The sequence below is a fragment of the Amphiura filiformis genome, chromosome 8 (genome assembly GCF_039555335.1).
Source record: "Amphiura filiformis chromosome 8, Afil_fr2py, whole genome shotgun sequence".
Classification (NCBI taxonomy): Eukaryota; Metazoa; Echinodermata; class Ophiuroidea; order Amphilepidida; family Amphiuridae; genus Amphiura; species Amphiura filiformis.
In genome coordinates, this window is record NC_092635.1 from 45,971,777 (window position 1) to 45,998,704 (window position 26,928).

At 37.0% G+C, this 26,928-nt stretch overlaps 2 protein-coding genes across 2 annotated transcripts in view; one reads left to right on the plus strand and one right to left on the minus strand.

Annotated features, from left to right (window-relative positions):
• Nucleotides 1–17,717, minus strand: part of LOC140159109 (uncharacterized) — a 33,453-nt gene extending 15,736 nt beyond the window's left edge. Inside the window, exons 1-8 of the mRNA XM_072182461.1 lie at nucleotides 17,581–17,717; nucleotides 9,923–10,322; nucleotides 8,891–9,128; nucleotides 5,945–6,246; nucleotides 4,547–4,754; nucleotides 3,121–3,347; nucleotides 1,966–2,109; nucleotides 1,060–1,362 (exon numbers count right to left, since the gene is read on the minus strand). Of these exons, the coding sequence (XP_072038562.1) occupies nucleotides 1,060–1,362; nucleotides 1,966–2,109; nucleotides 3,121–3,347; nucleotides 4,547–4,754; nucleotides 5,945–6,246; nucleotides 8,891–9,128; nucleotides 9,923–10,304 (1,804 nt within the window). The 5' untranslated portion in view covers nucleotides 10,305–10,322; nucleotides 17,581–17,717. The remainder of the gene's footprint in view (nucleotides 1–1,059; nucleotides 1,363–1,965; nucleotides 2,110–3,120; nucleotides 3,348–4,546; nucleotides 4,755–5,944; nucleotides 6,247–8,890; nucleotides 9,129–9,922; nucleotides 10,323–17,580) is intronic.
• A 3,121-nt stretch (nucleotides 17,718–20,838) lies between these two features.
• The window catches only part of LOC140159112 (uncharacterized), a 63,479-nt gene continuing 57,389 nt past the window's right edge, over nucleotides 20,839–26,928 (plus strand). Inside the window, exon 1 of the mRNA XM_072182464.1 lies at nucleotides 20,839–21,453. The gene's annotated coding sequence lies outside the window, so the exon portion shown is untranslated. The remainder of the gene's footprint in view (nucleotides 21,454–26,928) is intronic.

Sequence of the window (26,928 nt, forward strand, 5' to 3'; positions counted from 1 at the left end):
AGTGCCCCCCCTCCCGGCGCACCCTCCATCAGACACCCTCTCCGCGTATTGATAAGACGCTTGTTTTGGACATCCGATAACAACTATTATAGTGTCAAAGTGGTCGCGAAATAGCTTCAATTCGGTCTTTATTTTGAATTTTTTTTCAAATAGGGCCTACTCAGGGGGCCACATCCCCCCTGGGTATTAAGAAGTGTCTGTTTTTGCTTCTGCTTCGGACAGCTGTACACTTACGTTTTAAACGAGGATAACAATATTAGTGTCAAAATGGTGCTTCAATTGAGCCTTTATTTTGATTTTTTTCCAAATACCCCTCCCCTTGATACCCCTGCGTATAAAGAAGTGTCCGTTTTGGCTTCTGTTTTGGACACCTGTAGGCCTATACACTTTAAAGCAATGACAAAACAAAAATGGTCCCCGAAATGGCTTCAATTAGGCCTAGGCCTTTATTTTGATCAAGTGTTCAATTCTGAGTGGACACCACCCCCCCTGACCATCAGATAACCCTCTGCGGCGCGCGACCTATAAACCCAGACGCAGTACGTGTCAGGGTGCGTGACTTGCCACTAATCGCGCGTGTGCATTTGACACGTTTTTGGTCATGACCTGAGCCGTAAGGTTATTGACCTCAACGGCCTAGCAACCGATCATTTTTTTTGTTATTTCCATAGTGATTGAATAGTTTTGCAAAATGAACCTCAGATGGTTTAATGGCAATATGTACCGATCAATGTATTTAATAAATCAGAGCTGAAAGTGAAATCATCTCTGAGTCTATTCGCGAACAAGATTTAGCGACTTCCTTTTATTTATATAGAAGCCTGTCATCCCCATTCACAAGAAATATGGTAGCTGTTGTTGCTATCATTTGAACAACAAAATTAACAAAGAGCCAATGTTCTCAGTAATCCAGTACTAGTAAACAGAAACCAGCCGGTCAGTTGCCTGATGAAATGTGGGGGTTCCACTTGCAACATAGCGAGTTTGCAAAAATTAAGACAAGTTCCAGTAAGAGATTCCAAACTTAATTCCAAACTTTTCAATATTAAGAAAGCTTACCTAATAACTCCACGTTTATGTCATCCCAGTAGATGTTTTTATTATGCCTTCTAGCACAACTCTTGTATGATGGCTCCTTATAGAACTTGTATGATGCAAACACTGGCACACAGCGGCGACTCAACTCCTTATGTGAGAGAGGTGTGTCGGGCATGTTGGTAGCCGAGCTAAGTTTGATGACAAGGGGGTTCAGTTCTTTTCTGTGAGCTTCTGACATGAGTGGCCCATCTAAAGACACAGTAAGGAAGACGTCTGCAATGCCTGGGACGTAATGTGACAAGCGGTTGGTCACTGTCTTTAAACCTGATTCATAGAAGGGAAAAACAGACAGAAAGATAAAGTTCTCAAATTTGGCTCCAACTTATAAATGCAAATGAGATAAGTAACAAGATAAAGAAAGTGAATTTAAGAGAAAAGGTTTTACTGAAAGCCCCATACATCAATTTATAACAAAAGAAAGTTGCACTTTATGTGTGTGTTTTAAAATGAAAAGGTGTACAAAATATTATCTGTAGCGTGCAGCATGTCATTTTGCACTTACCCCTATCTATAGGAGTCAGGGCTGGACTTTAACACATGCCCGCACACCAATGGCGTGTACTTTTGGTGTCTGGTGTACAATATTCTAAAAGTACTAGCCCAACTGGTGTTGGCAATTTTGATTTGTTATTTTTATATGCCCCTCATATATAAATAATACTGCCAAGTTCAGAAACTAGCCTGTTCAAAACTGATAATATTTAAGGCCATCACAAAAGGGGGAAGAAGGGATGGAGAGAGGGAGGGAGGGAGGGAGAGAGAGAGGGGAGGGAGGGAGGGAGGGAGAGGGGAGGGGAGGGAGGGACTTTGTCCCAGAAGGTACAACTCAAACAAATAAAAACAACCACAAACTTATACCACACTAACCTGCAAATAGTAGTTTCATTCTTATTGGTATACAAGCATCTCCATGTTGCCTGATGTAATTGGCCAAAGCTTGGGCAGCCTGTTCTGCCTTCAGTGACTTCCTCTTAGCTTCTTTCTGCTGTGGAGATTCTTTAGACCTGCGTGCTGCAAGGTGGTGAATTACAACAGTATACAATTAACGGTATATTAAAAAAAAAATGTTGGTGATTTAATGTGAGCTTCATCTAAGCATGACCTAAGTATCAGCACACAATTATTTCGCTGCCATTAAGATATATCAGAATTATTTCCGCTTCACCAAGTCCACAACTGATACGCAGGTACTCTCAGCAACTTAGATTGTGATTACCCCCAGCAGCTCCCCATTTTACACCTGGGTGGAGTGAGGCCTTAACCATTAGGCCACCGTGCTTCCCTATTTGAAAGCGGAGAAATAAAGAGTTTACGAAATACCACAGCTATATATCGTCACCCTATGGTAATTGCCTAAGTCGTATTTTGTAATTTTGAGAACAAAGTACAAAATATGGTTCAAGCATGCATCAGTTACGTAATCACCCTATTAATTTCTGATTATTCCTTTTAATTTGACTCATTATCAAAGATTAGTGCATATGTTTAAATGCATGTTTGAACCACATTTTGTACTTTCGGCAATTAGCGTAGTAGTCTGACAATAGTGTACCTCCAAATTATTTCATAGACAAAATAAAATTGAAGGAATTATTTATACTGAGCATTCTGAGAATGAGGATGAAAGATCCAAGTTTGTGAATACAGTGCCTTGCAAGACACTACATTAAATTGAATAAAAGATATTGAGGATGAATGTAGGTCAAGTTTGATATAAAATTGGATCGATTGAGCCCATGTTTATTAGTCGAGCTATAAGTTATTGGATATTGGACGAGACGTAGTCGAGTCCAATATTTTAAAACTCATAGCGAGACCAATAAATATTGGGTGTAAAGCATCCAATTTTATCATTATTATGTGTTGGATCCAATATTTTCACACACTTGGATTCATCAAAACATAATAATGTAAATACAGTGCCTCGCAGGACCCAACGGTAATTTGTATACATATGAAGGTGTATCTAACAACTATTTTATCAATTTGATGCACACGTACAGTGACATGTACAGTACTCACTCGGTGTGGTAGCAGAGTTGGAGTTAGATCTCCCACTCGGAGTCCTGCCATCTTTCACCTCGGCACTCTTAACAGGGCTTACTCTAGGAGCAGCAGCCTGCTTCTTTAGTGGCATAGATAACATCTCCTCTTCCTTCTTCTTTTGTCTCCTCAACTCCTTTTCTATAGGATCCTCTATTGGTTCTGGGGTAGTTATACCGGTCAGCTTGCGCAGATGATTGTACACCCTAGGGTGGAGAATATAACACAGAATGCGTGTTTAACATTTTTGGTTCTCTTTGATTGTATACATGTGCTATTTTATATGTGTGTGTGTCCGTCTTGTGGGTGGGGATGTGCATGTTTTATACGGTCTTTTGCCAAGTGTATTCAATTGATTTGTACTTTTTGTATTATATCATTGGTCTTGTGTCAACTAGGCATCCAGGTGATTGCCAGCTAGTGTTTGAATGGTCAACCAGATTAAAGAACAATGAAATAACAAACTGAATAAATTGCTGTGTGTATATGATACAAATATATTCAGGACAGAGGCATTCTTGAAGATACAAATACTAATGCTAGTATAAGAACAATTAAAAGAGAAAATACACATAAAAAGGATTAAATTGGTGATCTTCCATGATTTTACTGGACTTGACATCCAATTAGTCCAACAGTCAGTTACTCAGTAACACATTTGATTGGCTAGAACAATGCATATAGCGCGATGTCACATGTGTGCTGCAGATGTGTATGTCATTTCATTATGAATCTAAGAAATTCTAAATCTATCTAAATTGATTTCATAAAAGAGATGCACAACATTTAATAAACAAAACAACAGATCTAGAAATCTGTGACAGTATGTGCAAATCGATTTGGATTCTTAGAGGAGAATTTGTGAAAGAATCCTTGAGTAGTGCAAATTTAAAATTGTCTTGAGTTATTTATCTGCCTCCCACTGCCCAAAATAAAAATACTGCCCTCTATAATAACCAAAATAAGGGCCAGTTATTTTTGTTTCATGTCTTTTTCACCATATCGATCAGCCTTTTTTGCTTTAAAAAAAAAAAGCCCTTAAATCAGCATTATTAAACAATATATTAATGATTGAAGTAAATAATTTGTCCAGTTCAATTGCCTTGAAAATGAAATGTGTTTTGCATAAAGTAGTCAACCATGATTAAACTCAGTACTTCACACAAGTGAATTTTTTTCTCGCTCTGACCTCTGTAAACTGTTGCCAGTGTCGGAATGTTTACGCAAATCTGATTGGATTTGTGCTATTGATGTTTTACAAGAATCTGCATGAATCGATTTTCCAGATTCACATTGGATTTCTAAGATTGAACATCAAAGAAGATGTAATCATCACAGCTTCTCTGGAAACACAAATCATTGGACCAAAGTTAAAATGAAATCCAAAAAATGTTCTCATACTTACTTTGTCTCTTCCGTTGGGCTTTTCCCTGATGGTGAGGTATGTGTTGTAGGAGGCTGTGGGGAAGCTGTCTTGCCCATGAGGGCTGCTGCAGCAGCTTCACCTCTCACTTGCATTGCTTCCATCGCGTTGGAGTCCTCTGAAGGTCCTCCTTTGCGCATCTCTGGCGATCCTCTGTTGCTGACTGGGTAGACTGGTTTACCTTTTTCATCTGTTTTTGAAAAAAAAAGTTGCTTCAGTGGTAGAATTGAGTGATTTCGTAACAAAAATGAAAAGATAGTTTACTAAATGTAAATCTATTGTCAGTTCAAGAATTACTGTTTTATCATGAAGGTAAGTGTTTCAGAAATACAGATATGGTGTAAAAACTCTCAAAAAACTGGGGAAAAATGTGGGGTTTCGGTTTTGCAATTGTCTCCAAATAGTTGTTTTAAACCAAATCTGTGTTTTTTTTAGGGATTATTATATCCTTGACTCTTTTCATTAAAAAAATGCACACTTTGTATGTCGTGCATGGATAATTCTTGTTACTTATCACTCCTACTTATCACATTTTGGTGACTTGGCAGGGCCCTTAAACAAAATGCTTAGCTGACATGACACGCTAGTAATTGAATCTGCTATATCTAGTTTAGCGATGAAACTGTTGTGGAATCTGAAGTGACTGTTATTATATTATGTATGAATCAGTCATACTACATTAATGTGATATCCACCTGTCACATTTGTTAACTAATGACTTGCACTTGAATGCAGATTGTACTTCCTTTAAACAAAGTTTCTCAAAGTTATGTTTTATTGTATTTTGCAATCATTATTATCACAGATTTGTGCAGATAAGATTTTTGTTTTGTTTTGCAGGAAGCGCTAGTAAGTTTTTAAATGAGATGAGATGAGATGAGACAGGATGTGAGATGAGCTGAAGCAGACTGGTATGAGAAGAGATGAAGCAGGTTGGGATGAGATGAGGATGAGACAAGATGGGATGGGATGACATTAGACAAGATCAGAAAAGATGAGATGAGATTGGATGAGATGAGGTAGAATGGGATGAGGTTGGATGATATGAGATAGGTTGTGGATGGGATGAGATGAGGTAGGATAAGATGAGATGCGGTAAAGCAGATTGGGATGAGATGAGGATGGGATGAGATGGAATGGGACAAGATGAGAGGATATGCGATCAGGTAAGATGAGATGAGATTGGATGAGATGAGGTAGATGGGTGAGATAAAGTAAGATGACATGAGATGAGATGGGATGAAATGAGATGCTGAGATGATAACAGATTAAGTCAATTTATATCAAACATGAGGTAGCAAGATTGTACTATATATTCTGATACAGAAATTATTTTAAATTCAAGGTAAACTAAAATTCTACTGTAATAAAATGAAGTACCTGTCTTTCCATAATGTTTCAAGTGTTTCAACTCTGGTGGTGCATTCTGAGGTACAGGCCTATCAGAGAAAGATTTCTTTGGTTGTAGTGACATGTAGCTCTGAGACTGTTTCAAGACCAGTGATTTCACACCGCCGATGTCATCTACGTCTTCTCCAGGTTTGGCCTGAGGGATACGGAAAGCCTTAGGACGATCAAATCTTGCACGAGGCGATACCATGTCCTTGGAGTCCCATATCCGTAACTCTATTTTATGATTGAACATCTTCAGTAAGAGTTCTTTAGTTACTTTCAATGTGTGACTGTACATGGAGTAGAAGAGAAAAATATAGATGTTAAAAATCTAATGTTATCCACTACTGCATTGGGCTATTCCAGTTGACATCCATACATCCCTATAGAAGACAAGACCTTAATCGACCACATAGGGAGTGTAAATTTCAAATAGGGTTACCTGAATGAGTGACTCTATTTGAACTCTACACACCCTGTGTGGGAGATTAAGGTCATGTCTTCCATAGGGTGTATGGATTTCAACTGGAATAGCCCATTTATAGAATGTTCATATTCATAACAAATACATTACAATTGATACAGATAAACAAAATACACACCATGGAGAAAATTAATACTTCCTAATCACAGAATTAAATTTACCCCACCATATTTGTACATTTCTCATGAAGAGGCTTTAGTGTTCCTCCAAACTGCTTCAATCCGATTTTTAAACTTGCTTATTTGCGATCTGCATTTTAAAGCTAAACGTGCAAATTATGCACACCAAGCACTTCATGCATAATTTCTAATGTTCATGCTTTCTAAATTATTGTCAGCACTCAGCAGTACACAATACCAAATGCAATCCAGTATGACAAGTTTCTCATAGCCCTACACTCACAACTGTACATTGTATGTGACAAGATCTATTCCACTCAGGCCAATTTCAAAAATTATATAGTTAATAGTTAATTGAGCTCAAAGTACCTAAGCTTACTGACGTTGGAATGTCTAAGTCCCTTACATACGTGGTAGCAATGTTTTAGATGTCCATTTTCTAGTTTTTACCTCCTTGCCATATATCTTAATTTCATTATTGCAGACTTTGGCCTGATTGGATCGGATCAGGGTACATATAGTCAGTGCCTACTCCTATTTAAAAATTTAGATTGAAAATAACACAGTTTTTACCAAAAAATATATAATTTTATCACAAAATGCAACTTAATTTTTCTCCCCAATGTTTGACTCAGCCAAAGTGAAATGTACTTTTCAACAGCTGAAAAAGTGTGTTCTAATTTGAAATAAGAAGCAACTTCCTGCGAATATTTTCAAAAAGAAATAGACACTCAATAAATTAGATTCACAGAGAAACATGATACCTGAAAGCATTCATCATGGGAAATTAATGTACATTAGTCAAATATATATTATTTATGTGTGCATACATGAAACCTCAATTAGGTAATTTGAATCACCATAGTTCCTTGTCTTTCAAGTTTAATATTTAAGCAAAAAACATTTTGCTAATTTTTCAAGCAACATCCACTTTTCTAATTCGTATCATACATGTAGTTTGGATGAAAAATAGCAATTGCAATATATGCACACCAAATATATTCTTGTTGTATTTATAGGTTAAAGCAGAACCAATTAGAGCAAACATTCGAAAAATTTGAACCATGCATTGATTGTGTGCAAAGCATGGGCGCACACTTCACATACTATTCATTTTTCTTGTGGGTTGATGCATTTACATTTGCTTACATTTTCCAACATTGTTTGTGACAAAATTATTCTGTTATAAAATAGTAAAAATCACAAGATGCTTTTTTAATGTATGGAATAGGTCAATAAATGTGTTTTACTTGTTGATCGAGAAATTGTACAAGATAATGCACTTGTACTGAGATGGTGATGCATCTAATGCACTTCCCCTTGCACTTCCCCTTGCTGGGCTTGTGCATTAAACATGCATTAGATGCATCAAAATCTCAGTACGCATCTCAGTACGCTCACTCCCCAACAAGTGATACAAATTTATTAACCTAGCCTATGCTTAAGTAATGGATCTAAAATATATGTGTGACCATCGATCACGACTGGGCTGTAATGTTGGCAATTTTGAATATTCATCACCATCATCCGTCAGCTGCGGAGCAGGCGACTACAAGCTTTTTCCAACAGTTGCAATCTTGGGCGAGCGAAACAATTTTGTTTGGCTGCATCTGCATCATCCCTTTAGTATCTCCCAGGAGGTACTGGACATACTGTAAGTACAGTGTGTGCGGCGTCCCGGTTTCCTCTTCCCATGTGGTGGAATATAAAGGGCCATTATTCTTTCATAGGCTTGTCATCTTTAAGATGCAGTATATGGCCGAGAAATTTGATTTGATGAATCTTGACTCTGGCAACCAGGGGAGTGGTGTTTGAATATTAAACAGTACTATCACTCATGACCTAAACTTTGCAAAGGGCTATATGATTCCACTGGAATAGCCCAATACATAGAATTTGGTTGTCATATTTTGGAATTTTGGAATAGAAATGTCTTCATTTCCTTATGGAAATGTTTTCTATCATTTATTTGCTCCTTGTTTTGGTCTGTACCTCAAATTTAAATATTTCTAACATTAATTGGCATTAGATGGATCACTACCGCATTTTACTCATCGTCACTGGGCGGGAAAAACCTCGTATGTACTTTTTGCCCCTGAACATGGATGAAGCAAACCATTCAATATAAAGTCTACACCAACAAGGCTTTATCCATGTTCAAGGGCCAAAAGTAAATATGAGGTGTTTTCTGCATGTACTTTTGGTCCTTGAACATAGATGACGCAACCTCTTCAATATAAAGTCTACACCTACAAGACTTTATCCATGTTCAAGGGCCAAAAGTACATGAGGTTTTTCCGCCCAATGATGTCATATTGAATTATTACCGACCTATGGGACCATGCAATCCATGTTTGATTTCCTTCCTGCCATGTCTTCAGCACCTTGGATTCATTTTCGGTGTAGATCTTCGCAGCCATGCCAAAGGTCACCACATCTGTTCTGACTGGATCTGTGTCATCTGGGAGTAGGAAGTACTGGCAATGGTAGTAACTCTGTGCTTTGGGAGCTTCCATGATGCGCTTCTTCTTCCTGACCATGTCTTCCAGTTTGCTGCTTTCATCATCAACTGAAATTGAAAGAAAGATTTCATAAATTTATAACTTGTTAAGTTCAAGATATAATATAGGACTATCGTTATCATACCACTACCAGAGTTGTTCATGTTCATTCCCCAGGTTCATTCCTTATGATGTTAGGGAACAAACCAACATTTGATGACATCTTATAAACAGAAAGTCCAATCACATTTGTAACAAAACTATCGGTCAACATAGAATTTTCAGGTTGGAATGTTCAACATTTCGGGAGAGAGTTTCAGGGAGGGAGGGGGTCAACCTCCTAACAAAAGCACTATCATTTATATGACATCAAACTTTTTGTTTGTTACCTTATTAAACTGTAACAAGCTAAAATTGGATATTGAATTTTTGAAATGAAAGCAGATTGTATCAGCAAAAAGCTAACTCTATGCATGAGAATTTAACATGTTGCATGATGCATATTTGAGATTCCTTCACCATGGTGTGCTCCTGTGTCATAGCAGCATTACTTTACTACATAATAGGGCAGCCATTAATTATTGCTATTATCTTTTATTTCAGAAGATCTTTACCTTTCAATTTTTCTGTCTCTCAGAAAAACAAAATAAATTAAAGAATTTGTCAAATCTAACAGGGATTCGAACCAGTAACCTACCGATACCGATTATAAGACCATCACCTTCACCAGTGCGCTACACAATGCCAGCTGGCAGAAATTTGTTCTTTTGTAATACGCAATCAATACAATACATACTGTGCTCCAGGGGCATGAAATACTGAAGGAACCTCAAATAATTATTGCATGTTCGCAGGTCCTCACCTGTAGGAATTGCCTTGGCTATTGTCACCGTCATCGTAACTTTGTGGATATCTGCACCCTTCCTCTTCTGTCTCTTCCCACCTTCCTTCTTTGAAGACATAGAGCTGCTACGCCCATCCGTGTCCCCATCATTCCTGCTCCTACGTCCCGATCTGCTCGTAGATTGTCTGTCGGCATTGTTAGTGTCTGCATTACTTTGAGTGTCACTGGTTACCTTGTCATTATTTGAAGGGTCACACTTGTTTTTATTGTTCTCCTCACAGCTGGGTGAATTGTTCCCATTGGTTATGCTGTTATTATTTTCGTTGCCACTTCCTTGCGTGTCTTCCCCATCATCTTTGCCATCTGACTTGGTTTCTTGTGCTTCTGCTGGTTCAGGCATCCTTTTTAATCAGAAATTCTGTTTCAAAATGATATAATGACACATAATATACAGTTAATATGCAATGTAGGCCTACATTTAGAAAAAAAACACATTCACCAGAATCAGTAAGAGTAGAATAACCTGAATGGACCATGTATTACGATATTAACTTCATTTGGCACCTTGATGCAACAGAGCTGGATGCAAAATCCGTCGGTGATGGAAGCTCCAAAGCTTTTGCGTAGTATGAGTGCTTTAAGATGTATGCCCGTTTCTATGGTAATTTATGCTAGCGTATTTATCAACCTGCATTTTCAAGTGTGTTTAACATCTTGTTACTGCATGCGCCAATTCTGCATTTATTCAAGATTGTGAATTTCACATAAATGTGACATATTTTTCAGACATTTTGATTTAACAGAAATGTTTCATGCTTTTCCATGATCTTACTATAATAAAAATAGCAAAATGTTGTGTGTTAGTGTGTATGTGGATCAAAAGGCTCCGTCAGTTTTGATTCAAATGTCGGCAAATTCATACGGGAGATTGGGGAATATGACCCTCGCTATCAGGGTTAGCGGTGCCTGGTTAAAACAGGGGGTCTAGTGGAAGCTATTTGGACCCCTTAACCCCACCTTTAGTCTGAAAATAGGGCGTCCAAACCTAAAAACAAAGGGTCCAAAACGCCAAAATCTTTAAAAATTAAAAATTAAAAAAATTGAAAAATACCAAAAAAGTTAATTTTTTAACAATTTAATTTAATTTAATTTAATTTAATCTAATTTAATCTAATTTAATCTAATTTAATCTAATTTAATCTAATTTAATCCAATTTAATCTAATTTAATTTAATTATTTTATTTCATTTTATATTATCTATATATTCCATGTCTACCGCCTGCTGAGGCTCAGTGGTCAATAATTAATTTTATACTTTAAGGAGTCATCACAGAAGATCACGGAGAAACAGTATGGTTAAAGCTGTATGGTAACCAGTGTTGTTAATTTACCGGTAAATTAAAAATGGCGGTAAATTACCGGTAAATTACGGTAAATTACCGGTAAAAAATGGTAAAATAAGTAAATTAAGTAAATTATAAAAAAAGAGTTAAAATGGACAATAAAAATTCAATTCTTTTCATATTAAGAGCTACATAGATACTTGAACACAGTCCTGTTTAGTTGAATATACCTTTCCAGATGAAAATTAGCTTCATGAATAAAGTTGAAGTTGTAAGAAGTGAAACAAAAGTTGTGTAGTATTAACGTACATTTTTAACAAGTGTTTCAATGTTTTCTCTCATAACAATACATGGATACAGAGCCTGTCTCTAGCCACTCGGCAATGGACTATACCATCTGAGAAAACTACATTCAGTATTATACAATCTTATATACCTCATATATAGATTCCTGTCATCTGATTGGTTGAAAGTGCGGTCATTGAATTAACTATGCCCGCAAAATGAACTATGGACCGGTCCATGGAAATGAACTATGGACCGGTCACGTGCGTCCACGATCAAACTCGCGCGCTTTTCCTAGCGTTAATGTTTTCACGCTATAAATACGCAGAAATCGCAGATTGTAATCTGTGTGCCGTTAATTGAAACTATTAATTTCTCTTCCCAAAATCGATGCTTTTAACCAAACAGATGACAACAATCTTAAGATTTGGTATATAAAACAAATATTGACTGCTTTTTATTAGGGGCATGGTTAAAATTATAGGCCCAAGGTGATCTCAAAACCATGACTATGCCCCTCGGCTACGCCTCGGGCATAGTCATGGTTTTGAGATCACCGCTGGCCTATAATTTTAACCATGCCCTCATAGCAGTCAATATTTGTATAACATTGCACGTTTTCATCATTTTCGTGGTAAAATAGTTATAATACTACATTAGGAAACGAATTTGGAGAAAATCTTCTGTTAATAAAATACTATGCTGAGCCACCAGCCAGGAGGCTCACGCTCCAGTAATTTCAGATGATTGAGCTCAGTAATACATCAAAGAATGTCTTCCAATTCATGAAAACAAATAGATAATCAGCTTATCGGATTAAAAGCTTAGAGGGAAGGTCTTGCTGCTCAGCGAGTGTTTATCAGAAGGTTTTCTCCAAATTCATTCTCTAATGAGGAATTTCAATTAAGAATGAACACAAAGCTTGTATTTGATCCAACGGCCGTTATCGTATTTCGTGTATTTCAAACAGCAATGCGAACCCACAACCTTGGATACAATACTAAACCAATACCGAGTTAACTTACAGACACACAGTTGCATACGCTGGCATAGTACGCAAACAAATTGTCACGCTTGTGTCAGGCTGTGTTCATTCAATTGAAATTTGCACTCATGACTGATGGTAATGATCCTAATCCTTCATACACGTATTTGGATCTAGTTAAAAGTAAACGTGTCAAATGTTATACTTCCAGGATGCTAACTTCAACTTACGTAGCATGATGATGTTTTGCCCAAAATACATGTACACAGGGAACACTTTGGTAAAACAGAGACAGAGCATTTATATTCTGTGAAATCAAAATCTTCAGTCAAAAGCTCACTCATATTTGTGACAAAAAGTATGGGACATTTTACCTTGAGTTGTACAGTTCCTTTTAAATGTTTTTAAAACATAGAAAGCTTGTCAAGCCATGATCAACCCCTCACAATTTGGAAGCACCATTGAGGGGGCTTGGGAGGGGGTGCTGCTTTCAGTGCTTTCATAATTTTAAATTATAAGATTTAATATGTGAAAGTTTTAAGGTGTTATTGTTTCATTTCTTTCTTATGATCATGATGAGTGCTAATGCAATAAATATATACAAGTATATGCAAGTCACAAGAACATGCTGATCAGCTGAATGTACTAGTAAAAGTATGGGCAGTTATATAGGTAGCAGGGGTCTACAAAATCATTATTTCAAGTAAGTTGTGCAAATATTGCAAACAAAAATGGCATCTACTATAAAACAAACAAACAAAAACAATATTATTAGAATTTTTAATAAAAAAATCTTTTTTTCCATAATTTACTTAATTTACTTATTTTACCATATTTTACCACGGTAAATTAAGATGGCGGTAAATTACCGGTAATTTACCATGTAAATTAACCGGTAATTTACCGACTCACAACACTGATGGTAACTCATCGTACCTCACCCAGATTGTAATCGACTCCTCAACGCAGATATCAAATTTGCCAACATTCAACATCGTCAAAATTGAACCAATCAGCAGGAACTGGTGCCACAAATTGCATACAGCAAGAATGCGCCTGCTGAAGGCACTTGTCGACTAACATCTGTATGTGTATGGTTACATGCGTGATCTAGACTTCGCATGTAACTCCTGTTTCCTTTCTACCATGACAGGAAACTCCCCTTCCCTTCATATCCCCTGCCCCCCTTGCATCAATTGCTTTTTGCACGTGTGCATGTACACTTCATCATCTACCATCTGCATGAAACTTATTCATCACTGCATGACTTCCCTATGTGTATTCAGCTTTTCATCCTTCTGTAACTACATGTAACTGTGACACTAAAACTGCTTATTATGACTAAAAACTGCATATTTATGACTATGAGACTAAATTGTGACTTTACACACACTTTATAGAGACTTTATACATCCGTTTCCCGGTCGGGAATCCTTCAATTAGGTTCAGTAATTTAATTTCAGAATTTAATTGAAGAATTTCTTCTCGCCCCCATACACTGCCTAGCACGTGCAGATATAGGTAGTTATGTGCGATGTCCGTGATTCGGAAGTCACGTAAAGCCGTTGGTCCCGTGTACAGGAGGATTCATCCCTGTGCACGTTAAAAAGTGTCAGAGCTATTCGAAGAGAGAAGGGGGATCATCCCGGTTCTGATATCTGCACTCAACCCTCTAGGTTCAAGAGGACAAGATGGGCGCGATACAACTGTACATAGGTTGTCTACCCATAAAATCCTGTAGAATGTAGAATGGTGCTCCTGTAGAAAGGAGGGAACTACGACAATACTACTACTACTACTGCCTGGAGAGGGCAGTATATCTTTGTTTATCTTAAAACCAAGATGGACTCGATTTCATAAAGTTCGCGATACGGCAAAACATCTGAAGTTACTGTAAATTCTACTTCACAAATCAGTATTACTGTGTGATATATCAATTATTGAAGTAAATTAGTCCATAATTCACCATTTTAGGGGTTCAGTTGCTTGGAAAATGATGTGCATATTATGCAATTTGGGGCCTAGAATGCCGGACTTTCTGAAAGTTGAAAAATAATGACCGGCGACGATATGAACTGAAAATTGACGGCGCCCAGCCTTGGATATTCTGTCGGTCCGTGTCACGTCACTTCCGGTTGATGATGTTCGAGTGAAAACAAGTCCCTGATTCGATTTTTATTGATGATTTCTGTCATTGGTGTTATGTAAATTTCGATCGCAAATAGACAGTGGAATCAAACAACCGTTTCTAAGTTTTAAGAGTGAAAGAAACTTACTTGATTTACCGTTTATATACTGACAAACTAAAAATTAAATTCCATGTTCGAGTGTCGTTTTTTCCGAAATTGAATGCCACTCCAGCAACATCGCTATGTAGCCTCCTTCACAGCCGGTTTCTGTTGTTCACAACAAACCGTGCGCCACATGCAGTTTGGGCCCGAGACTAGAGATAGCCCGGATGTTCGACCGACAGAATTCCTAAAAACAACGACTTTTTGTGGCCGATTTTGAAAATTAATGACACATTTATGTAGATAAACAGTTAACATTGTTAAATGGGAGGATTTTTTTATTTCTACACAGTAAATCCGCTGCGATTTGGATGCGTCCAGTTGAGATTTTTTAGCCCCTTAACCTCCTTGGATTTAGAAATTCAGTGCGTCCATATCTACCCATTTTCAAAATTTTGCGTCCAGGACGCAATGACGCATTAAAACGCGAACCCTGCTCGCTATATTATATAGGGACTAAGTTATTACTTTTGCATCAAGGTTTACTTTTGCATCAAGGTTAAACAGTTGCCAAACACTTTGAAATCAAGGTTTAATGTATTAGGGCAGGGCTTCGATAAATGAGGCAAATTATGGGGTAAAAAACAAGGTTAAAACATCTTTTTGAAAACAAGTGAAAACGGCTATTCTGCTAGGAAGTTTTTGTCTCAAAAACAATTTAAAAATTATCGGAAAAGTAAGAAACATACCTTCATAAAATCAGCATCACTTCCATCACATAAAAAGATGATCAGTTGAGTGGAAAGTGGCAAAGAACAGGCCTTGCCGTCTAGATATCAAAGGCGAGTGGTCAATCGCTCGCTACCTTGATACTAGGCGAGTAATCGAATCACTCGCTATAGAAAAAATTTCAAATTCGTGGACATCGTGGAACATTCAACTACGCTTGTTACTCCGCGACTAATCATGCCAACTACACGCGCGTACAACGCTACTCTACGCGTCCATATTAGCGAGGCTATCTGCGTACAACTGCTTACTACGCACAGCCACGCAAAGAGTATGTTCCACGATGTCCACGAATTTTTCTATAGTGGTCGAATCACGTGCCTGTCTGAAAGAGCAATCAGTATGACACACTTACGCACTGCTGACAGTGACACCCTCTCTTTCAGAAATCAAGACTAATTTATTACGATAAATTGAATACATTGGAAGTGCTAAAACTTGAATGTAATTTAGATTAAAACGGCAAGGCCTGAAAGAATTTGTGAAATGAGGGATTTTTTTAAAAGAAAAATACATTGTGTTTCAAGAAATTCGCCAATAAATGCAAAATTGAGTGATGCAGTAAAATACTGTCAAACGTGCTTGAAAATGCTTGATACACGAGTGTAATTCACCGTCAAAAGGAGAGTACTTCAAGCGCTTGTGCTACACAAATGTTTTAGAGTTTGCATCACCGATTTTGTATTCAGCTCTTTACATCAAAAATTGCGATAAAAACAAGGATTTCGGAACATAATAAAGCTTGTTCGACAATCGAAATAAAAGGTATGTAGCTAAGAACATGTTTAACCTTGATGCGAAAGTTTAATATGATAAATTTGTAAGTTTTAATCTTATAGCTTGGTGGTCTAAAAGGAAAGAGTGCCGAACTAAGGGCTCCCAAACAATGGGTGACGGATCCTATTCTGTCGGTCGGACATCCGGGCATGAACCGGTTGACAATAGCACTTGAGTGAAAACAACATTCGCATTCACTGAACTCTGGAGTGTATCACAAGCTATCACACTATTGTGCCAGGTTTGACTCTCTGCAAATAAAAATATACAATAAGTTGTTTTCACGCCAATGGCATGCATGATGAATGGATGTGACGTGGCCCCGACCGAGAGAATTCTTGACTGAATTCATTCAACAATTCCCATACGCCATATTGTAAATTGTCTAAATACATTATCCAGAGCAGAGACAATGTATATTAAGTTCCTTGTACTAATGACAACATATAATATTAATATTTATAATAATGTAATGTGGGAGAGCGTGGCGCAATGGTTAGGGTACTTGCCTTTAGTGCATGAGGTCCCGGGTTCGATTCCCGGCGGTGGCGATTTGCTGGGATATTGACTTGGAAAAAAAAAGCCTGAAATTAATTGGCAACTTCTGTAGATTAAATTCAGACTTCCGCTCTCCCCATGGTTCATTTAGAATTGGGTAAATGAATCATGAAAGTACTCCGTCCTTCGGAGGGGACGTTAAGTCGTCGGTCCCGTGTACAGAGAGCCATACCTGTACATGTATCTCGCAGACAGTTTCGAAAAGAGTAGGGTGTTTAACCCCTGACTGTTCCCAACCCGTTCCGGTGTTCAAATGGACCCCAATGGAAATAAGCTTCAATAGAGGCTTTCTTGGGTTATCCAGGGTTGTCAAAACCCGAACAAATCAAATCAAAAAAAAAATATTATTAATTTATTTAATTAAATGAAGCATGCATGGGACTTGGAAGGTTAAATTTTGAAGATACTTTTATATCAAGCAAGTTACACTTACAGTTGAGTTACTGCAACCCGGGACTGGAACTAGGCCAAAGGGTGGTCGCCTACAATCCGTACTATAGCAAAACACAGCTGCATTGACTTATTTTACAGTCACATTAAAGCTTCTCAAGGCTTGTTGTACGTACGAACCCAATGCATAATAATATTATGAAAAGGTTTCCGAATTCTGCAACTAAAACTGCATTCGTTGCATTGGCAATATCAGTAAACATACGCTACTCAAGCAAAAATAAAATTTTTAAACAATTAGTAGAATGTAAACTTACATTAAAACCAACTGGTGACACAATTCTTACATTTTATGTACAGCTATAAGCGAAAATTCGTGAGGAAAATCATCGTTTTCCTCTCTACAATCAACACTTCGCTACAGGTTGCTACGGCAATGACCACAGGATGACCCAATTTGGTTCCGCACAACCAACAGCTTCGACTGGCGCGCTAATTGCCCATAGGAATGATACATGGGATCAGCAAACAAAGTTTTACTTCTAGGCTTTTTCACAGACTCGCCAAATCATAAAAAATATATTTGGTAGGGACACTGAAATAAATCTGTGCCGGCCCGGTGGGGGAAGGGGCAAAGTTTTTAATAAAAAAATTGTGCATGTTTTAAACATCTCCAGGGCCTTTATGGGGAGCACAGTTGTTCCCTTTCAACCTAAGAAAATGCTCCAACTTTTTTCTGAAAAAAAAAAGGGGGGGGGGGTATTTGGCATTAGATAGGCACCGTTTCGATACTAAAGCCCTAAAAAGATGTAGAAGAAGAGCCTAGGAAAAGGTTCAAATATGTTATTTAGGCGTACTGATCGTTACACTCGTATCACATGATTTTAAATTGGGGTTACCCTGCCCCCCCCCCACAAACACACACAAAAACCACATGTGTATTATGCAAAATGGCAGTAGGCAGCATAACTCATGAGCCATGTGCTCATGAACTAAAGCCAAGGGCCATTCAGGTCTGTTCTTGTCTCAGATTCAGGCCTCCATGAAAATATATAGAGAAGTCCTCATAAGAGGTCAAACTCTTTTATCTATAGTGTTCATAGAATAGAAACCAACATTTTCGATTTGAAAATCTATCGAAATCTATAGGCCGTCTTTTCTCATGCCCGAGGGCGCGGCCCCAGATTATTTCTAACACGGGCAGCGGGTATAATAGATGGGTTTTTTTTCCTGTAGCAGTGGCATAGTCAAGGGGAAGTAAAGGAGGGGAGCCACAGTGGAACATCTCCCCACTTCTTCCCCCACCCCCGTTCAAGCTTGTTAAATGCTATAGCCATAATTTGTTGATTTACTTTACTAGTATTTATTTTACATTGCCACTGGCACATAAAATTTACATATTGCACATGAAATACATCAAGATTCAAAAATATGATTATAAAGGGAAAGATAATTAAAAGTCCGACAGTGAGATGGCTGGAGCTGACAGTAGCACCACTAAGACTGCGCCATCAGCAAAAGGAAGGGGTAATCAATTTTGAAGAAAAAAAAAGGTTAGGTTTGTCTGCAATTTGGACAATGACAAATTAGTGTACAGACACATGCAAGTTGAAGATTATCATAGATATTGTATGAAGGCCTCTTATGACAGTCAGCTAGTCACCCATCCCCCAGTTAGATGGCTGGAGCTAGTAGGTGCATAGCACTGACCACTGATCACTAACACTGCGCCATCAGCAAAAGGGAAAAGGAAGGGGAAATCAATTTTGAAAAAAAAAAGGTTAGGTTTGTCTGCAATTTGGACAAAATTAGTGTGCAGACGCAAGTTGAAGATGATCATAAAGATCAGGCCTCTTATGCCAATCAGCTAGTTTCCTCACCCTCCTCTCCCCCAATGAGATGGCTGGAGGCTGGAGCTATTATAGTGGGTGCACAGTACTGACCACTAACACTGCGCCATCAGCAAAAGGGAAGGGAAGGGAAGGGAAGGGGAAATCAATTTTGAAAAAAAAAAGTTAGTTTTGTCTACAATTTGGACAATGACAAATTAATGTGCAGACACAAGTTGAAGAATAGATGATCACACAGATTGTATCATTGTATGTAGGCCTCTTATACCAGCCAGCTAGTTTCCTCAACTCCCCTCCCCTCCCCCGAACTGGCTACACCACTGGGTGTTGGATGTGGTCGGGGAATACCGTGTGTGGAGGTATTGGGATGTCAAAAATCATGAGAACTAACTGAGAATATGCATTTTCCCTTTTGGTCCTATAACATTTATATTTTGTTAAAGCAATAGGGCATATTACAAGTCATTTAGACCCTATATAACTTTACTTTTGATATTGTGTGGGGTGTTACATATACACCGCTTCTCATCATAACTATCTGGTTGATAGGATCGGGATTAGGATCTTGATACGGTATGTTCCTCTATGTGTTTGAATTTTACCCTTCTATAGTCTTTTTTTTCTTCACTTGCTAAGTTAAGTCAGCTATATTGTTTTCATAAAGATCATTTTGCTGTTTGACAAAAGGTTGGATCAGCCTTCTATTAATCAATCGATCGAATAATCAAACAATTAATCAATCAATCAATCAATCAATTAAATTAATAGATATGTGCTATTAACGATATCAAATTTTTGCATTTTATTTATTATATTTTATAAGTTTATAAGTTCTTTCTTTCTTTCTTTCTTTTTTTCTTTTTCTTTCTTTCTTTATTTCTTTCTTTCTTTCTTTCTTTCATTCTTTATTCATTTATGTGTTTTTATTTATGTCCTTTCATTCATTTATGCACACTAATATAGTTAACAGATATATATTTATTTATTTATTTATTTATTTATTTATTTATTTATTTATTTATTTATTTATTTATTTATTTATTTATTTATTTATTTATTTATTTATTTATTATTTACTTACGATAGTTGTAACTCTGAGTTTCACGCTAATGCGATCATCAGACATGAATGATCATAATGTATTTGTATATCATCAATTTATTTGTTTATTTAGGGTATTGCTTTATTTATTTTCTCACTTGTGTAAAGAAGGGCAATCAAAATTATATGAAAAGGCAAACCCAATTATAGACTAATATTTATATCTGAGACTAATATACTAGTATTTAGGTCTCAGATTATTATTTAGGTCTCAGATTATATAATAAACGGAGTCGCAAATAGTAAAAAATTCGTATCCTATCAGGAATGCGGTGGAGACTAAAAAGTATCTAATCTCTTTCGCAAGTTGCACTCTACTACCAGACCGTACGCCGCTCTCTGATGCTCACATGTGCACGGCTAAACGAAGTGACCTGAATTGCGGCATAAAAGTTATTTTCCTTTGGCCGTCCTGATTTTAACATGGTTAAAATAACACTTCCGTGTTGTAGGAGGAATTCTGGCAGATTTGATATAGTAACAGGTGAAGGCCTAGCTGACGTATGTGTAGCAAGATTATGACGCATCATGGCTGCAACTGTCAAGTGTAGTGCAAAGTACAACTTCAGCCTGCTGATATGAGTGACTAGTGGCAGTGTATTAAAGGAACTACAGCAGCCGTGACATTGTATGAAGTCTTATTTTAAGTAACCCTTAGCTAAGGCTAAAGTATTATACATCATGATCATTCATTATACTGTCTGACGTAGGCAGACCTGCCAGCTATGATTATCAACCAGGATTGTTAAACATTCCATCGTGGATGGTACACTATATTTAAAAGCAGAGCACTAATTATTGCTACAATGTCAACAGCACCATGTTCCATCACATTTTTAACATTGAAGTTAGATTGGCGGTGATGGAGTAAGCTTATCACATTTTGACTTCGTGGCAACTGTAAGGTCTCTATAATGCTGATGATAAACGAATGGATGTGATTTAATTTGTTGTACAACATTGTGGAAGACATTGAAACTATCAGCTGGTGTTTATTAATATCATTTGATGGAATGGAATCATTAGCAGCAGATTTATAGCACGAATATTGGAAACAATACCGTTTACACCATTGGATACCAACATTTCAACACTGTGGATGAAATTTGAATAAGTGAATCAACATTATTTAATTCTTACTTGGCGCGTGTGGAACTATACCAGCGAACTTGGTGAAATATATCTTTGGATCATATTTTATTTTTGAGTGATACATTTTATTTTACGAACATCAAACAGGTATGTCTTTGTTCTCTTTTTCCCCATTTTTACTTACTAGTAGTTATTTTTGTCCAAATCATTACTGTCATGGTGGATGATGATACTTCATATACAGGTTTAAATATACCGGTACCCCTGGCCACATCCTTGTCAAATTGTATGCATGTTGTAAGCCAACAGATCCAGCCATGAACCTAGGCCTGCAGGGCTATCCATCCTTAGACAACTTAATTGTAGCTTATGACAGACTGACAGTCCGTGTATCCTTTATATTATAACTGTACACTGAATCTGGTGGATGGTATTTTAAAACAAACTTTGAAATTCTCATGTGGGGAAGTCCTATGCAGACAGTTAGTTGAAGCACAATTGCCGACTTTTCAGTTAGAATTATGCAAGAGATGTGTCAAGTGAATTTTGCAAATCATCATTATTATTTGCAGTTAGTCTGTTGACATTGTCTTCTTCTTTTGCCATCTATTCGTCATTCTTCTTTCGTCTTCTGTTTTAAAATTTGTCCTTCTTCTTGTGCTCTATTGCTAAATATGGGAACAGTCTATTTATCTGAAGGGTCACTAGTCTGCAAAGGTTTAAAGTTGGGGCTTATAATAGAGCAGTTTAGGTGAAGATTAGGGCTAGCATTTAGTAGTTTTAGGGAAAGGATAGTTCAGCCTACTAGGGTTAGAGTTAGGGTCAGAGTCAGAATTAAGTTTAGAAATAGGGTTAGGGTATGTTCAGGTTTAAGGTTATAAGATTATGGCTTGGATTAGGGTTAGGGTGAAGTATAACCTTTTATAGATAGATACACTCCCCCACGGTACTAATGTATGTATTGTATGTATACCAGTCATATTGTCCACTTCTGGGTTATACAGTACCGGTGACCGTACCTCAGAATAGTATCCTTTTATTCTCCTCAAAAATCAGTAACTGTGTTAAAGGGGCATTTCGTGATCCAAAGCCTCATCCCCCCACTTTTCTCCAAAAAAGTTGAGATTTTTATACCACAGGCAAGCTCTGGCTTGTGGCTACATCATAATGCTTGTAACAATGTCCAAACAATTTCTTGCAAATTCATTCGCTTGGCAAATATATCATCAAATTTGTATTTATATTCTGGTTATTACAGCACTACAACACAGTGGCCTATGGAACAGTCTACTACACATAATCATGCATAGCTCGCAATGCAAAATTAGAATCAACTGAAATATTGGAATAAGTTTTTTCGTAGATATCTACTGAAAAATTTCATAAAAAGATGATTCTAGAATCACAACATACCCCTTTAACAAAATAAAACAAACAAAATATTTCAGATTAATCATTCAGGCAAGTTTCATTCCGGGGTTTCATTATTATCTGAACTCTTGCAGCTGAGTTAATATGAGGTACGGAAGGTTATCAGTTTTTGAGATATGGTAAATAAAAAACTAGGTCTCATCACTGAACTAGTTCCTTATATAAGTTGAGTTTACACACATATGATATCATTGTTTCAGATCTTTGTGATGAATGATAAACTTGTTGTTGCTCTATTGTTGAGTGATAGTAGCTATCATAGGTTATTTTGAATTCTGAAGCAACATTTGAATGTGCTTGGAAGGTTTATATAGGGTGCCAAAAGTGACTGTAAGTTCCAACTGTAGTAGGTGTGACTTAAAATTGTGACACATTCTCACAAAACATTGAACTTGCCTAAATTTTTCTTTTTGAGATCTAGTTAATATAGCTGAACAGATTAGATGCTAAGTTTTGAAATTGCACCATTTTGTTTGTCTACACTCCTATACTAAATTGAAGAAATAGTACTTATTTATCAAGAGGACTTTTATAGCTCATATGAAATTAATTTTTTGATTTCCCTGCTTGCATCATTTTTTGGAGTTGGTCCATATATTTTTTCAATTTTCATTTATCTCAAAGCTGCAGAAATTCATTGATAAAAAGTTAATTAAAGGAGTATTTCGTGATCCTGGCATCCTTTTTTATTACATATTTCATTAGATATCCACAAAAAAAGCTTATTCCCAAAATTTCAATTAATTCGGATTTTGCGTTTGCGTTTACTACATTTTTCATTAGATATCCACAAAAAAGCTTAGGGAGCGATCGTTATTTATGGCAGGGGGGGAATGGGTAAATTTAGGGGGAACACGAAATTTTTTGTGGTCTTGAGGGGGGAACCTGAAATTTTAGTTGAACCAGGAGGGGGATTGTTAAATTTTAAATGGAGAAAATTGGGAAAACAAGGGGAACGCGAAAATTTTGAGCGGACGCGAGGGGAACGCGAAATTTTTGTCGATATTTTTGCCAAAACACCCATTCCCCCCCTGCCGTAAATAACGATCGGTCCCTTATTTCCAAAATTTCAGTTAATTCCAGTTTTGCATTTGCGAGTTAAATGCATGATTATGTGTATCCCACTGCTCCACTAAGGCCACTGTTGTAATTACATTCTGGTACACCAGAACGTAATTCAAATTTGACAATATTTTTGCTAAACAAATTAATCTGCAAGAAATTCTTTGCACATAAACATTATGTAACCAGAGGTTTCCAGTAGTATAAAAATCTCAACTTTTTTTGAGAAAAGTGGGGAGATGAGGCTGTGGATCACAAAATGCCCTTTTAAACAACTTGAATCACTTTTTATATACTACCCCTCATAACCTTGAATGAAAAGTGCCTCGTCATTTTCCAAGAATACAATAAAAAAGCATTACTGTTATCGATGCCAATGTTGCATTGAAAAAAAAGCAGTATCACCCTCGACAATTCATGAAAATTCTCCATACAAGAAGAATCAAACAATTAACTTTATACAATCTTCCCTTTTTTGGGGAGTTTTTGTTCCAGTTTAATCAAAAACTTGACAAAATATTTTCATTTGACAAAAAATGCTGGAAATGAGAGTGTATCAAACATTTGATGTAAATGACTTAATGTATGTCGCTGTAATATTATGAATAAGTGTCAGATTGATTTGAAAGTCACAGAATCACACAGAATGAATAAATGTCAGTCATGGAACCAAATTGTGCTATTTTTACATATTTTGTGCCAAGATTTGTCAAGACCATTTCTTTCAACCTTAGAAGTGACCTGAAAAGTCTTTATCAAAATCACATGCAGATGTTCAAAATGTTCAAAACACATGCAATTTTCACCCCAAAAGAATGTCCATTGAATAACACCTCTCGATATTGTCACAAAGCATGAAATGTCTTTCAACTTGGCTTGTTGAGTGTCCCAGTGAATCATCATATCATCATACTGCCATTAATCCCTGGGTAATTAACGATAGCTTGCACTAATTAAGTATGCATTTTAGCCATGACTTAATATGTTAACAAGTTGTAGAAAATACAGGGTAGTTTTTTCACCCAAAATAATTTATTCTTTCCTCAATTGGGCTATTCCAGTTATAATCCACACTCCCCCTGTGGAAAATTTAGCCAAAGTCCTCAACAGAGGGAGTACGAGTTTCGAATAGAATAGACAATTGGGTAACTTCCATTTGAAATATTCACTCCAGTTATGGAAGATATATGTAAATACAGTGGAGTATGGGTTTCAAAATGATTAACTCTGACCAATTACATTTGAAAAACTTGCTCTCCCTGTGGAAGTTTATTTCCAAAATCTTCCACAGGGGTAGTATGGATTTCAACTGGAATAGCACATTATGTCATTGTCTGCAAAAAAAGGGAGATGTCTCTGTTATTTTCTTACTTTCATGACATTTTGACATAAGGCAAAAAAGAGAATTGTGAAGTTGACTTTTATGACCATCATGAGAAAAACATTCTAACATTATAACATAAACCCTAAACTGAACCAAACATCAAAAAAGTTCAATTCACAAAGCAACTGCCAGTGCAGGTATCCCATGTGATGTGATTGCGTCATTGTGCGAACACATGGGCACGGAAAGCTTGGCTGGCCAAAGTAGACCCCATAGCACGCAATCCCTGTTCACGTGTCTGTCATGGTGCACATATTTCTCCGTTTTGGGGAGAATCAATTGATTCTCGCAGAATTGAGTGAGATCTTCTCAGCTTCAATGAGTCTGAGGCCCTGCTGAGACTATTTCCAGGTTCGAAATCAGAGAAACCTGTTTTTTTTAACCAAAAAACTTGTTTATAGGCTGATTTTTTAAATCTCATTTGTAGAAAAGTGAAGCAAAGGCATGTTCATTTTACACACTGTGGGAAGAACATGCTTTTAAAACTTTTTTAACGAACCATGTTCATCTGAAAACACCCCTCATTTCACACAAGCAAGCCTATACTCACAGATACACAGAGTGTCGGGACTGTTGTTAGATCACACATCGGATGTGAAAACAAGGATTGAAAGGAAGTTAGTTGTCCAGTTAACAAACCATGAAGTAAAAATACATATAAAGCTAAAAACAATATCATAATAGTGTTAATTCGCTGTGACAAATTCAATGGTTTACAAATTAGAAGTTTGCCCTCTAGGTTTCCAATAGAGTCAGCAATATGTGTATATAGTGAGTAATGTTTAGATGCTTAGTTTGATAGAAAACAAGGAAAGAAGAATGTTTGTGTATTCTAGAGAAGATATTTGTACAGATTCCCAGGGGTTTTTAAAGTTTTAACCCACTCAATACAAAAAAAATCAGACCAGTAAATGAAAAATTTCTTTTTTTTTAAATTTTAAATTCTGAATAATTAAGAATGTACTTAAAAGACTATTAAAAGAGCAGTTTTAACACATATAACTTGTTTGGATTAAACAATGATTTTTATCTGATTTTCCCCACAAATTTGTAATTTTGTAATCGTATGCATTTTGTAATAGGGTTATAGCATGCTTTATCTCCATGTACCCATGACTGAAATACAAATCTTTTAAAATCATGTACTGTCTGCTTTTGAGAACAGATGGATTAGGTTTGTCAAGTTATGCTTAGAGTAATACTTTCAGTCTGAACTGCCATGTAAACTTGATCACCAAGTGTTGACTTGGACCCTGGGTATAGAATGCATCCCAGCCATCTGCATCAATTCCTGGGGAGGACAGAGGGGACATGTCTTCCATGTTTTCAGATAAGGGGACACAATATCAAATGTCCCCCTTCACAGCGCCATCACTCCGATATCTTCATGTTAGAAATTGCCATGATAGTAGGGCGAATCCACTAGTTCTTCAACAACCACGCATGACGATTTTGTTCCGCAGTGTTTAATAGTTTCGAGAGAGTGGATGAGGGGCTCAGGCTAAGTATAAACAAATACGATATATCTAGATACGTTTCTTTCCCCCTACACATGCGCTGCTGCCACTCATCAGCTGAAAGGGTTTCATTTTTATGATGTGCGCAGAGCAGGCCAATTACGCACTTTATCATTACCAACTCAAGAAAATAAAATTTTTGTTTGTCAGTTTTTTGTTTTAAAGGCACAGACTGGGAGTTCAAGGCACAGACAGAAGCTTACCACATTCTTTCAACACATATTCAAC